The 15002-nt window shown below is 49.7% G+C and overlaps 1 protein-coding gene across 6 annotated transcripts in view; it reads left to right on the forward strand.

The window, feature by feature from the left end:
- The window catches only part of CysRS-m (cysteine--tRNA ligase-like protein, mitochondrial), a 114874-nt gene that overhangs the window by 54093 nt on the left and 45779 nt on the right, over positions 1–15002 (forward strand). For all 6 annotated transcript variants that reach the window (XM_068393963.1, XM_068393959.1, XM_068393964.1 and 3 more), the window contains 3 exons: positions 2671–2848; positions 4655–4862; positions 5058–5191. In XM_068393963.1, the coding sequence (XP_068250064.1) occupies positions 2671–2848; positions 4655–4862; positions 5058–5191 (520 nt within the window). The remainder of the gene's footprint in view (positions 1–2670; positions 2849–4654; positions 4863–5057; positions 5192–15002) is intronic.

Below are 15002 nucleotides of genomic sequence, written 5' to 3' on the forward strand. Positions count from 1 at the left end.
GAAGTGGAGAGTCTTTTGTGGTTGGTGTCGTGGAAGGGGTATCTCTCCACTCGATGCCACTATTCCAGAAATAGCGGAGTTCCTCGTATATCTGCGGGAGGAAATGCGCCTTTCTGTCTCGGCAGTGAAAGGCTATCGCTCAGCCTTAAGCTTGGCTTTCAGGCTGAAAGGCGTGGACATTTCTTCCTCGCTAGAACTCTCTCTACTCATACGTAGCTATGAGCTTACCTGCCCCCAGTCGGAAGTGAGACCTCCTCCTTGGAACGTGGTTCGGGTTCTCAGGGCTCTTAAGAGGTTTCCCTTCGAACCATTACGCCAGGCCTCTGATCGCCACCTGTCTTGGAAGACAGCTTTCCTGCTCGCTTTGGCTTCGGCCAAGCGAGTTAGTGAACTTCATGGTCTCTCGTACGACATCGCCCATTCAAGGGGATGGGGGGAGGTAACGTTCAGGTTCGTCCCTGAGTTTGTTGCCAAGACTCAGAATCCTGGAGTGCCGGATCCACGGTTCGACTCTTTCAGGATCGCGAGTCTCCGTTCTGTAACAAGCGACCCAGACCAGCTGCTACTATGTCCAGTGAGGTGTCTGAGGTACTACTTGAAGAGAACAGCTGCAGTCCGTCCTCAAGTGCGGGCATTGTTTGTAAGCACAGGCAGGACGAAGAGGAGGGTCACCAGGAACACCATCTCGGCTTGGATTCGAAGGGTTATCCACCACGCCTTGAATCCAGACCCTCCTCCGTCACGTCGCCCTAGGGCACACGACGTCAGGGGCGTTGCTACGTCCCTGGCCTTCAAGAGAAACTTCTCTGTGACGCAGGTGCTTCAAGCTGCGGTCTGGAAGCGTCAGACGACCTTCACAGCCCACTACCTGCAGGACGTGACCCACAGGAGCCTCGATACGTTTTCTATCGGCCCTGTGGTGGCTGCACAACAGCTGGTCTAACCTCAGGCTCCTTTTTGGACAAGTAGCAGTAGGTTGAGGGCGTTGTTACCCGGTCTTAGTCTGCGTGAATGAAAGAGTATGTCTGACCCTTACTTCTTTCTTCATTCTCCCCTCTCTTGGGGAAGCAGCATCCTGGTCTTCGCATAGCTGACCTCGACCTCTGCAGGTAACCCATGCTTCCTTGTGCTCCTAGTATTAAGTTTAATACTGTCGCGTCCCCCATACCCTGACGAGGTGGTATTGGGAACGTCCTATCCCAGATTCCTATTTAAGGGTCTCAAGGTCAACTTCATAGGACGAGTCACGCTTTCCTCCACACACAACTAGCGAAGCGAGGAACTTGTGAGGTGCAGGGGCCCCTTCTCTCAAGTGCTACTCACTGGGAGGCGGAGTCCCCGGGCAAAGCCAAAGTCAATAAGGCTGGGGACTTTCCACCCTTCCTAAGGGGTAAGTCACCCAATGTAAATAGCGTGGTTTGTATTTCGGTTACGGAACAAATGACAAATTCGGAGATGATTTGTATTTTTCCTAACCATACAAACCTTAGCTATTTACACATATTTGCCTGTCAGCCCTGGCCCCCAAGTCAAGTCCTACCTCTAAGTGAAGTGAAGCAAATCACCGGGGGGGGGGGGGGGGGGGGGGGGGGTTAGCAAGCTATCCCTTCCCCTACCCCCCCCTAACTAGCGGGGGGGTAGTTAACCCTCGTTAAAAACTATTGGCTCGTCATTTCAGCTACGCCGAAAGGTAAACCCAATGTAAATAGCTAAGGTTTGTATGGTTAGGAAAAATACAAATTATCTCCGAATTTGTCATGTTTATTGCTGTTTTTTTTTTACTAATTGTTGGTTTTAGAATAGAAATTCTTAATTGCTAAAGCTGTCATTTCCTTGAAGGAGACTTACAGAGCTGGCCTGATTAACATCGGAGTTGTGGGGAATGAAAGTGATGGAGAGACATAAATTGAATGTGTTTGAGATGAAGTGTCCAAGGAGTATGGCTGGTGTATCTTGAGTTGATAGGGTTAGGAACGAAGTAGTAACGGTGAGAATGGGAGTAAGAAATGAGTTAGCAGCCAGAGTGGATATGAATGTGTTGAGGTGGTTTGGCCATGTTGAGAGAATGGAAAATGGCTGTCTGCTAAAGAAGGTGATGAATGCAAGAGTTGATGGGAGAAGTACAAGAGGAAGGCCAAGGTTTGGGTGGATGGATGGAGTGAAGAAAGCTCTGGGTGATAGGAGGATAGATGTGAATACAGAAATGGTTGATACTTCGTTCGATCAGTTATTAACCTGTTATTTATTTTAGTTTGATGTTTTTACACTATTCCCTTACCCGGTAGTTTCCAAATCATTACAGTTGCTCTCATGTGGCTCTCCAATTTCTTAAAAATTTTCCAACTCCAAGATCTTTATTTAACCCAATGAAAGTGTTTGTATTTTACTCTATACAGTAGATAGCAATGATATTTCTCTTCATTGAGCGTCATGAGCAAATAACAGGCCAAGCTTAATACTGTATTCAAGGTAGTTATACAGTATTCCATCTATTATATTTTCCCATGTGAAGATCACACGCATCTTTCTTTACTCATTGCGGTCATTATGATTTTGGAAATCACTGAATGTGTAGATGTTTGTTGGATCCTTTATTCAGGTATTTAATACAATTTTGGAGCTTTCGGAATTTGTCATGTTAAGTTTGGTCACTTGTCTAATATATTCCAGAAAAAGGTTGACTTCAGAGAGCTATCAAAATTTTACGAAGAGGAATTCTTTGCTGACATGGACAAGCTCCGAGTCCTCAGACCATCCCTGGCCCCCAGAGTAACGGAACACGTACCTTTCATCATCTCATTTATTCAGCAGATTATGGACAACAAGCTAGCATACATAGTGAGTGACGGTGAGTTATGTCTTTTAACGCAAGCATGTATAACCCAAGATTCTGTGAATTATATGACATGAAATATATTATATCGAATAATTATTAATGCACTAAGATATTGTTAGTGGTTTCATTAGGTCATCATCAGTGAGAGGCAATAACTGTTGCACGGTCAAGCTCTATAAGAGTCAAGTTTGACTCATATTACTGGGTAATCTTCCCCTTTAATAATAAAGTTCAGGATAGTAGGTAGTAGCTTGGCCAGGGCACCAGCCACCTGTTGAGATACTACCACTAGAGAGTTATAGGGTCCTTTGACTGGTCAGACAGTACTACATGGGATCCTTCTCTCTGGTTACGGTTCATTTTCCCTTTGCCTACACATACACCGAATAGTCTGGCCTATTCTTTACAGATTCTCCTCGTCCTCATACACGTGACAGCACTTAAATTACCAAACAATTCTTCTTCACCCAAGGGGTTACTACTGCACTGCAATTGTCCAGTGGCCGCTTTCCTCTTGGTAAGGGTAGAGGAGGCTCTTTAGCTATGGTAAGCAGCTCTTCTAGGAGAAGGACACTCCAAAATCAATGATTGTTCTCTAGTCTTGGGTAGTGCCATAGCCTCTGTACCATGGTCTTCCACTGTCTTGGGTTAGAGTTCTCTTGCTTGAGGGTATACTCGGACACACTATTCCATCTAATTTCTCTTCCTCTTGTTAAAGTTTTTATAATTTTTTTAGGAAATATTTATTTTAATGTTGATACTCTTCTTAAAATATTTTTTCATTTTTTCCTTTCCCCACTGGGCCATTTTCCCTGTTAGGGCCCCTGGGCTTATAGCATCATGCTTTTCCATCTAGGGTTGTAACTTAGCAAGTAATAATAATAGTAATAATAATAATAATAATAATATTAATAATGTCGGACAACTAGGTACATAGAGATCAAAGGTTACTGATGGATGATAAGAGTAAACTAGCGCTGCAACTGAAGGGTCACTGTAAAAATCTTTGGAATATATGTAGGGAATACAGTACAATACTTCAATATGAGCCTGATGTACCAAAGTTGAGATATTTTTGGTCAGTGTCTGTTTGAACTGTTGATGTTAATAAAACATTCCCTTTGGATACTGCCCAAGCAATTGATAGATATTATAAGTTGTTTCGTTAATGAGGGAATGCAATTGGAATGGGGTTAAAAGATGGGAATGTAGTGCTGAATGTAAGACTCGATATTGTTGTGAGCCCCATGGATACTGTGAAAAATCCTTAGTTCTTTAACCCTTCTTCTCATATCATAACCTCGTACAGGAATCAAAATCATATTAATCTTATGCTAGTTAATTTTTAGGCTAGAAGTTATCTTGAAAGTATGAAATTTATGGAATTATAAGAAAAAGTGAAGAGGCAGCTCTAACAAACTGATTACTAGATTGAATTGAAAAATACATTTTGTAAGATAATTTTATTTTAATTGTTACCAGATTTCCATTTTGAATTAGTTGTACTTTAGTTTTATAATAATGGTAGGTTGGTAACGCTTTTCTTATTATTCCTGTTGCTGCCTTTGTATGGGTTGTGCATTAGGTATTCTCATCGCCGCATAAAGTTAGATTTTACATACATACATATACCAAGGCACATCCCCCAATTTAAACCATATATTTGAAGGAGGTTACATATTTATCATTCAGTTCTTTATAATAGAAAGGGAGAGATGAGAGTTCTTTTCTAAGTTATTAATAGCTGTAATATTTAATAGTCATAAAAGTAGTAATATTTATAGAGTTGGTTCACCTAATATCTTTTTGGCATTTCAGGGTCTGTGTATTTTGACACCGCAGCCTTTGGACGGTATGGGAAGATGACTCCTCTGGATAGGTCAGTCGACACCCAGGAGAGCGGAATCAAGAAGTCGCCTCGAGACTTCGCCCTTTGGAAAGGAGCGAAACCCGGTGAACCTTACTGGCAGTCTCCCTGGGGTCGGGGTCGACCTGGCTGGCACATCGAGTGTTCTGCTATGGCTAAGTAAGTTAAAGCTTTCTTTAAGAATTTATTTTCTATTTGATGATCCCTTCTGACTTTCAAAATTTAGGTAGATGATCTGTGCTGAGAATTCAAGTCTGAACTCGTGTGGAATGAGCAAATTAATGATTTTATTTGTGGCAAAATGTTTTGTTTTATTTTATTTTCTAATACTTAGTCGTCATCATCTCCCAACAGTCACATCCTAGGAACAAGGCTAGACTTACATTCTGGTGGAATTGACCTCCTATTCCCTCACCATGAGAATGAAGAAGCCCAGTGCTGTGCTCACAGTGGCGATTTACAGTGGTGCAATTATTGGTTACATACTGGTAAGTATCGAATCCATTTAGTCGAGGATCCCTCTCTGGTTACGGCTCATTTTTCTTTTGCCTACACGCATACCGAATAGTCTGGCCTATTCTTTCCACATTCTCCTCTTTCTTCATACACCTGAAATCACTAAGGTAACCGAAAACTTCTCCATTCAAGGGGTTAACTACTGTATTTTAATTGTTCAGTGGATACTTTCTGCATAGTAAGGATAGAAGAGACTTCTATGAGAAGGATGCTAAAATCAAACCATTGTTCTCTAGTCTTGGGTAGTTCCCTAGCCTCTGTACTAAGTTCTTTCACTGTCTTGAGTTAGGATCCTCTTACTTGAGGGTACACTCAGGCATGCTCTTCTGTTTTCTTTTTTAATTTCTTCACTGGGCTATTTTCCCTGTTGTAGCCCTTATAAGCCTATTAGCATCCTGCTTTTCCAACTGGGGTTGTAGCTTAGATAGTAATAATAATAATAATGTCTTAAAATATTTCGGTTAATAAAACTGTCTAGTTTTCCTAATGGTCTTTTTTTTCCATTTTATTCTGTAGCAGAGTTTTGCTATGATCCACCATTCATGGTACTGCAAGTACATGGCTGCAAACCATGTGCCTCTAGTTACATTACTCTAATCTTTTACTGCTTGTCCATAACCTTTGGTCTCTTAGCATTTTTAAGTCTTGTTCCAATTTTCACCTTTTAATAAAGTCTTTCGGGTGACATGTATCAGTTAAAGAATGGAACTTAGTTGTGCCATTAAACTTCACTATAATTGAAATGTGTTTGTTCCGTAACCGAAATACAAACCACGCTATTTACAAAGGGTATTACTTTTAGCGCAGCTGAAATGACGAGCCAATAGTTTTTAACGAGGGTTAATTACCCCCGCGCTAGTTAGCGGGGGGTGGGGAAGGGTAGCTTGCTACCCCTCCCCCCTCCACACACCGGTGACTTGCTTCACTTCACTTTTGGCTCGGCGGTGATCAGACGTGTCTGCTCATCGCCTTCATGACAGCCTTTAATTTTCTGCTTTTTCTTTTCAGCGTGTGTGTTGGTTTGGAAGTTGACCTTCAGTTATTTTCTTTACTATGCGTACATGCCCTGGAGTTGCCGGCCGTCCTTGTGGGACTTTCATGTCGGACGTTAATACGGATCCACACACCCTCTGCCCTCAATGTCGGGGCCGACGGTGTGACCAGGATAACATGTGCCGTGAGTGCAGGGAGTGGTCTGCCTCCCAGTGGGAGAGGTTTGGCCGTCGGCGTAAGAAGAAGTCCAAGAGAGACCGTTCTCCTCCGGGGTTAGCCTTGAAGGAGGAAGGTTCTCGGGACTCTTCTTCCGCCGCCCAAACCTCCTCCGAAGCTCCCCCTCGGCCGCCTCCTAAGGAGAGTCGTCCGAGTGGGAGCGCAGGCCCTTGTTCTGTTTCCTTACCTTCGGTGGGGGGAGAGGGCGTCGCCTCCCATAGCGAGGCGGTTCCCCCTCCTCCTCCGGGGGAGGTTATTGATAATGCCTTATCCAGTGATGATCTTTTACAGATTTGGTCGTCCCTGGGGCTTAAGGGCTTGCCCTCCAGGGTCGCTCTTATTGACCTTGTCTCGTTGGGGGCCGCTGTTAAGCAGTCGCCGGTGGTAGCAGAGGTAGACCCTCTGTCTATTGTCGACGTCGTGGTGACAGAGGCCTCCGACGTGGCTGGGCCTTCCGCCGCAGGTGCTGTTGCTGGTGATGGTGCCCAAGGCTCTCCTCCTCCTTCCGTACATCCTTCGAAGGGGGAAGTGAGTCCTTCGGTCTCGACTGCTGCTCAGCTTCCTTCTGAGGGAAGTGTTTTGACGGAGACTCCCCTTCGGAGGACCGATGGTCCCGACGTTCTCCCCCGAGGTCGCCTCTGCCGTAAGGCTCACCGCCCTCTACGCCACAAGGGCCTCCCTTCCCCTTACAGTGGGACTAAGAGACGCCTTTTTGGGTCTTCGTCCTCCGGTGGGGACTCTCTTCGTCAGCCTCAACCTACTGCTCCGCCCTCCTTGAACCTCTCTGCAGACCGCTCACCATCTCCTGCCGGATCTTCGCCTTCTGGAGAACTCGTCACCCGACGGGCAACGGTCCCTTCGGGGCTAAGGGATTCTTCCCTTACGCGAGCAGTGCTAGCGCACAAGCGCTCTCCTGCTCGCCAGCGCTCACCTGTTCGCCAGCGATCTCCTGCTCGCCAGCGCTCTCCTGCTCGTCGACGATCTCCTGCTTGCCAAGACTCTCCTGCTCGCCGACGCTCACCTGCTCGTCGGCTCTCTCCTGATGTTCGCCCCCCTCGCCAGCGCTCTCCTGCTCGTCAGCTCTCTTCCGAGTGTCACCGCTCATTTGAGGACCATCGCCCTGCGGTCTCTGACCACCCTTTAGTTCCTGCTGAACTCCCTGCTCACCATCTGCCTGGTCCTGTGGCTACGCAACATCGTGCTGCGCGTGTGTCAGAAACACATGTTCGCCAACGCGCCAGCGATCTTCCCGTTCCTGCTCGTGAACGCGCCGCTCCACCTGTCCTCTCACAGGACACGCGTCGACCCTCTGCTCGCCAGCGATCACCAGCTCGCCAGCGATCACCTACGCGCCAGCGATTACCTCCTCGCCAGTGTTCACCTGCTTGCCAGCGCGCACAGGCGATCTTAGTATCGCCTATTCAACAGCGACAACTAGCGCGCCGACGTTCGCCAACGCTCCTGAAGGAACATGGTTCGCCAGCTTCTAGCTCGCCATCGCACGATCGCCCGCCTGCACATGCCGCTCGCCATCGCTCGCCATTGCACGATCGCCCTCCTGCGCATGCTGCTCGTCATCGCACGACCCTGCACGATCGCCCGCTTACGCATGCTGCTCCTCATCGCACAACCCTGAACGATCGCCCTCCTGCGGATGCTGATCACCATCGCACCCCATCACGCGATCATTTACCTGCGCATGCTGCTCGCCATCGCACAACCATGAATGATCGCCCGCTTACGCAGGCTGCTCCTCATCGCACAACCCTGAACGATCGCCCTCCTGCGGATGCTGATCACCATCGCACCATATCACGCGATCATTCACCTGCGCATGCTGCTCGCCATCGCTTACCATTACGCGGTCATTCACCTGCGCATGCTGCTCACCATCGCACACCAGTGCGTCGACATACCACATCGCGCCATCGCCAACTTGAGCGACTGCACTCCCAGCTCGTCATCGATCGCCTGTGGATCTACATCGCCAGCGATCTTCCTCACCTACGCGGCAGCACGATCCCTCGCCGTCGCGCCAACGCTTGCGTTCGTCGCCTCGGACATGTGTTCATTTACATGCCCACCCTCGCGCCCACTCGCCTGCGCACCCGCGCGACCACTCGCCCGCGCGACCGCTCGCCTGTGCGCCCGCGGGATCATCCGCCCGCGCTCCCGCGCGACCATTCGCCCTCGCGCGACCATCGTTCGCGGCGAATTCCACAGCTGGTGGTAGCAGCAGGGACGCGTGCTCCTAGACGGCACTCGGGATCACCTCCATCCAAGTGCAGGACGAAGACAGGTCACTACAGCATTCTTCCCCACCTTCTTTTCAGGCAGGTACCGTCGTGTCCACTCCAAAGGATCGCCCGATCCCTTTCTCTTTAGCGAGGATTTCGGACTCTGTGTCCTTGGAGCAGCAGACTTGGTTTGGTCCGCTGGCACGGGCGTTAGTGAGGGTTATGAAACCAGCACTCGCCGGCCAGGGTAACAAACCAGCGGCTGTCTCTCCTACGCTGAAGAGAAAGAGAGGAGTGGACTTCGTGGTGACTTCCCCTAGGGCGAAGTTGGTTCCCAAGAGGTCGGTCTCGAAGGTCCCTTCTCCTGCACGAGTACTCTCTCCTTCTCCCGTGGACGAGGCCTTTCCGTCCTCAGGTGAGTCCAGTGGGGCGGTAGTCTTCCCCTCGGCACCAGGGGGGAGACTTCGCTTCAGGCAGGAGAATCGTCTCGTGAGGAAGGGGCCCCTCGAACCTCGTTGTTGGGATCCTGTATCCCTCCCAGGAGGGAACCCAAGGATTCCAAGACCGTCCCTAAATCCTCTGCAAGGATTCGTCAGGAACCCACGACTACCCAGGGGAATGTCCACGTATCACCCCAGGAAGAGATTCCTGGGGCAGGAGACTTAGCTGCCAGCCCGCAGGGAGGAGAACAGCAAGAGTCCGAACATGCCTTCTGGCAGGTCCTAAGCCTGATAAGGACACTTAACAGACTTACGGATCCAGTCATCGCCCCCCGTGAAGGCAAAGACACGATTCTGGATGAAGTGTTTGACATTCGGAAGGCCCCTAAGACCAGTGCAGCTCTGCCCTGGTCTCGGGGACTGAAGAGTGCCAGAGCTAGGGCCAACGCTCAGCTCGCACTTCTTGCCTCTTCCAGTTGTTCCACTGCCGGGAACAAGCTTATCCCTCCTCCTCGCCTTCAGCAGAGGAGGTATTTTGAGATCCTGGGTGAGCACAACCTCGCTCTTCCTCTCCATCACTCTGTGGAGGAGCTGGCGAAGGGAGTTCCCCTGGAGAAACTCTCTGCCCGGCAGGTGTCGTTCTCGGCGGCAGAGATCCTTAACCACGAGAAGGTCGCTAAGTGTGCCATGCAGGCCACTTCGTGGCTGGACTTCTGGCTAGGATCTCTGGGCATCCTATTGCGATCGGAGGACTTGTCCAAGGAGACCAATAGGAAGGCCCTAGAGACCTTCTTGCTCTCGGGCACCCGCTCCATCGAGTTTTTGGCGCACCAGGTTACCACCCTGTGGGCCAACTCGGTGTTGAAGCGTCGCGATGCTGTGTCCGAGAGATTCCATCCGAAGGTCCCCGCCGTAGATGTGTGTAGGCTCCGACATGCTTCCCTTCTGGGGGAGAGCCTGTTTGAGCCTCAAGACTTGGAGCGAACGGCTGAGAGGTGGAGGAAATCCAGCACGGACTCCCTCCTCCACAGGGCCCTTACAACTCGGCCCTATAAGCCTCCAGCCCCGCCACAACAGCAGCAACAGCCTCGTAAGGCTCCCAAACAGGCACCGGCAGCTAAGAAAATGGTGTCTAAGCCCCAGCCCTTTCCAGCCAAGGTCAAGAGGGGCAGTAAGTCCTCCAGGGGAGGCAAGACTCCTAGGGGTGGCGGCCGCGGCCGCAAGCCCTAGGGGTGGCAGTCCCCCTGCGTGTCCACCTGTGGGGGGATGCCTTCACGTCATCTCAACCTCCCCTGACAGCGAATCCAGTGTCATTGAGCTCCTATGCCATGGGATCGGCAAAGGGGCTGGCCCTTCAGGCCGAAGTCGAGACCATGTTCGAGAAGGGTACTCTCCAGGAGGTCGTGGACGGCTCCCCTGGCTTCTTCAGTCGACTCTTTCTTGTAAAGAAGGCTACTGGAGGTTGGAGACCCGTCATCGATCTCTCAGCTCTGAACAGGTTTGTCAAACAAACCCGGTTCAGCATGGAGACAGCAGACACGGTCAGACTTGCGGTGAGACCACAAGACTTCATGTGTACACTGGATCTAAAGGACGCGTACTTCCAGATCCCAATCCATCCGTCTTCCAGTAAGTACCTGAGATTCTGCCTAGACAACAAGATCTACCAGTTCAAGGTGCTGTGTTTCAGTCTCTCCACAGCACCTCAGATGTTCACCAGAGTGTTCACCCTGATTTCATCTTGGGCGCACAGGAACGGCATTAGTCTCCTTCGTTACCTAGACGATTGGCTGATCCTAGCAGACTCGGAGTCGACCCTTCTTCGGCACCGAGACAGGCTTCTGGATCTTTGCCAGGATCTGGGGATCGTGGTAAACCTCGAGAAGTCCTCTCTGCAGCCGTCCCAACGACTGGTTTATCTAGGCATGCTAATAGACACCAATCTCCACAAAGCCTTTCCATCAGACGACCGGATAGCAAGGCTGAGGAGGGTGGCGGAGCCTTTCCTCAGGTGAAAAGAACTCCCCGCCCAATCGTGGTTGCGTCTCTTAGGCCACCTATCCTCCCTGGCCTGTCTGGTTCCAAACAGCCGCCTCAGGATGAGATCCCTGCAGTGGCGGCTCAAGTCCCGGTGGAATCAATGATCCGATTCCCCTGACATTCTGATCCCAATGGGGTCTCTGGAACAGACAGACTTGCGGTGGTGGCTGGCCGACGAGAACCTGCGGAAGGGAGTGAGTCTTCTCGTCCTCCCCCCGGAATTGACTCTGTTTTCGGACGCGTCAAAAGAAGGGTGGGGGGCGCACGTTCTGAACCAGAGGGCCTCAGGCCTTTGGTCAGAATCAGAAAAGTGCCTACACATCTACCTGCTAGAATTGAAGGACGTCTTTCTGGCTCTTCAGCAGTTCCAACGGTCCCTGGCGGGTCACTCCGTGGTGGTGATGAGCGACAACACCACGGTAGTGGCTTATATCAACAAGCAGGGAGGCACTTTTTTGCAACAGCTATCCCATCTTGCAGTAGAGACTCTGAGGTGGACCGAAACCCACTCGATAACACTATCAGCTCGCTTCATTCCTGGCAAAAGGAATGTGCTCGCCGACAGTCTGAGCAGGGCTTCGTAGATAGTGAGTACCGAGTGGTCTTTGGATCCTCAGATAGCCAACAAAGTCCTGACTTTGTGGGGTTCCCCGACGGTGGACTTGTTCGCGACAGCCTTGAACTTCAAGCTGCCCCTGTACTGCTCACCAGTCCCGGACCCCAAGGCACTCTGGCAAGATGCTTTCCAGCAACGGTGGGACAACATCGACGTGTACGCCTTCCCACCATTCTGTCTGATGAGAAGGGTGCTCAACAGGACCAGACTATTGGTCAACTGTTCCATGACTCTAGTAGCTCTGCTATGGCATCACGCGGAATGGTTTCCGGACCTTCTGCAACTCCTGACGGAACTCCCAAGGGAGCTTCCTCCACGACACGAGCTTCTCAGACAACCCCACTCCGGTGTCCCTCACAGGGCCGTAGCCTCGCTTCGGCTTCACGCCTGGAGACTATCCAGCGTCTCCTCGAGGGGAGAGGCTTTTCGCAACAGGTTGCGGAGAGAATGTCTCGGCACCTGCGAAGGTCCTCTGAGGGAGTCTACCAAGCGAAGTGGAGAGTCTTTTGTGGTTGGTGTCGTGGAAGGGGTATCTCTCCACTCGATGCCACTATTCCAGCAATAGCGGACTTCCTCGTGTATCTGCGAGAAGAAATGCGCCTTTCTGTCTCGGCGGTGAAAGGCTATCGCTCAGCCTTAAGCTTGGCCTTCAGATTGAAGGGTGTGGATATTTCTTCGTCGCTAGAACTCTCTTTACTCATACGTAGCTATGAGCTTACCTGCCCCCAGTCGGAAGTGAGACCCCCTCCTTGGAACGTGGTTCGAGTCCTCAGGTCTCTCAAGAGACCTCCCTTCGAGCCATTACGCCAGGCCTCCGATCGCCACCTGTCTTGGAAGACGGCTTTCCTACTCGCCTTGGCCTCGGCCAAGCGAGTTAGTGAACTTCATGGTCTCTCGTACGACATCGCCCATTCAAGGGGATGGGGGGAGGTAACGTTCAGGTTCGTCCCTGAGTTTGTGGCCAAGACTCAGAATCCTGGAGTGCCGGATCCTCGGTTCGACTCTTTCAGGATCGCGAGTCTCCGTTCTGTAACAAACGACCCAGACCAGCTGCTACTATGCCCAGTGAGGTGTCTGAGGTACTACTTGAAGAGAACGGCTGCAGTCCGTCCTCATGTGCGAGCTTTGTTTGTGAGCACAGGCAGGACAAAGAGGAGGGTCACCAGGAACACCATCTCGGCTTGGATTCGAAGGGTTATCCACCATGCCCTGAATCCTGACCCTCCTCCGTCACGTCGCCCTCGGGCCCACGATGTCAGGGGTATTGCTACATCCCTGGTCTTCAAGAGAAACTTCTCTGTGACGCAGGTACTTCAAGCTGGGGTCTGGAAGCGTCAAACGACCTTCACAGCCCAATACCTGCAAGACGTGACCCACAGGAGCCTCGATACGTTCTCTATCGGCCCTGTGGTGGCTGCACAACAGCTGGTCTAACCTCAGGCTCCTTTTTGGACAAGTAGCAGTAGGTTGAGGGCGTTGTTACCCGGTCTTAGTCTGCGTGAATGAAAGAGTATGTCTGACCCTTACTTCTTTCTTCATTCTCCCCTCTCTTGGGGAAGCAGCATCCTGGTCCTCGCATAGCTGACCTCGACCTCTGCAGGTAACCCATGCTTCTTTGTGCTCCTAGTATTAAGCTTAATACTGTTGCGTCTCCCATACCCTGACGAGGTGGTATGGGGAACGTCCTATCCTAGAATTCCTATCTGAAGGTCTCAAGGTCAACTTCATAGGACGAGTCACACTCTCCTCCTCACACTGCTTATGTAGGCCACTCGTTCCTAGCGATGCTAGGAACCTTTGAGGTACAGGGGCTCCCTCTCTCTAGTGCTGCTCACTGAGGGATCGAGCCCCCGGGCAAGCCGAAGTCAGTAAGGCTGGGGACTTTCCACCCTTCCTAAGGGGTAAGTCACCCTTTGTAAATAGCGTGGTTTGTATTTCGGTTACGGAACAAATGACAAATTCGAAGATAATTTGTATTTTTCCTAACCATACAAACCTTAGCTATTTACACATATGTGCCCGCCATCCCTGACCCCCATGTCAAGTCCTACCTCTAAGTGAAGTGAAGCAAGTCACCGGTGTGTGGAGGGGGGAGGGGTAGCAAGCTACCCTTCCCCACCCCCCGCTAACTAGCGCGGGGGTAATTAACCCTCGTTAAAAACTATTGGCTCGTCATTTCAGCTGCGCTAAAAGTAATACCCTTTGTAAATAGCTAAGGTTTGTATGGTTAGGAAAAATACAAATTATCTTCGAATTTGTCATATTCTTCCCACCCGAGATTCTGTCCACTGTTATTTTTTCACTCATAGAATTTTTTGACATGATTGGGTTGTGGTGGCCTATTATAAATGTTTCTGCTGTCGTTCTGCTGGACGGGAGATGTAGTCCCACTCAGACTTGAGATTTTTTGTAGTGTCTGCAACTCACCGTCCTAGTGACCTAAGAATGGGAGTTTACGGGAGCCTACAGGTCTACCTGCTGAATCATCAGCAATCCTTGTCTGACCTTCCCTGGTCTTAGCTTTGGTAGAGGGGGTACTTGGGCACTGATCATTTGGATATATGGTCTGTCTCTAGGGCATTGTCCTGCTAGTAAATTGTCACCATCCCTTGCTTCTACCATTTATGAGCAACCTTTAATGGTAATAGTATTTGTTCCTCTCCTTGTATAAATCTTTTGTCCTCTAAAATAGGGAATGTCTTTAGTGGAGCTTGAGTGTCCTTTGAAATAATGTACTAGATAGTCAACAACAGGTGGAGGCGAGTGCAAGTAAGTAGCCCCATCCACTCTCCTGTCAAAGATTCTTCACTTTTGTGTTCTGTCGTAACAGTTACAGATATACAGGACTGTTGCATCATATATCGCCTTTTGTTAATACTACAGTAATGAAACGAATCGGAAATTTGTATGCTTTTAGCGTCATGATTGTTTGCAATTATTCCCATATGTCGAGTGTAGATTGTGGCCTTTTGTTAATTGCAGGTGTATTCTTGGAGGAGCAGAAGACTGTAATATCCCCTGTGTGGTTTTTGACATCCCCAAGACAATGCAGAAGAGACTTAATTAGTACTTTGCTTCCCTTGTCAAACTTGCCGATGTGTCCTATTTTTAAATGGAACTCAGGTTTGCATAGCTAGGAAAAATACGAATTACTTTTAGAGTCTCCTATGTCTTGAGGGAGGATTCTCTGCTTGTCAAGGTTTTGGTTTAAAATGTTTTTAGATATTATGTGCTTTTCATT

This window comes from Palaemon carinicauda, chromosome 19, assembly GCF_036898095.1.
Source record: "Palaemon carinicauda isolate YSFRI2023 chromosome 19, ASM3689809v2, whole genome shotgun sequence".
Lineage (NCBI taxonomy): Eukaryota > Metazoa > Arthropoda > Malacostraca > Decapoda > Palaemonidae > Palaemon > Palaemon carinicauda.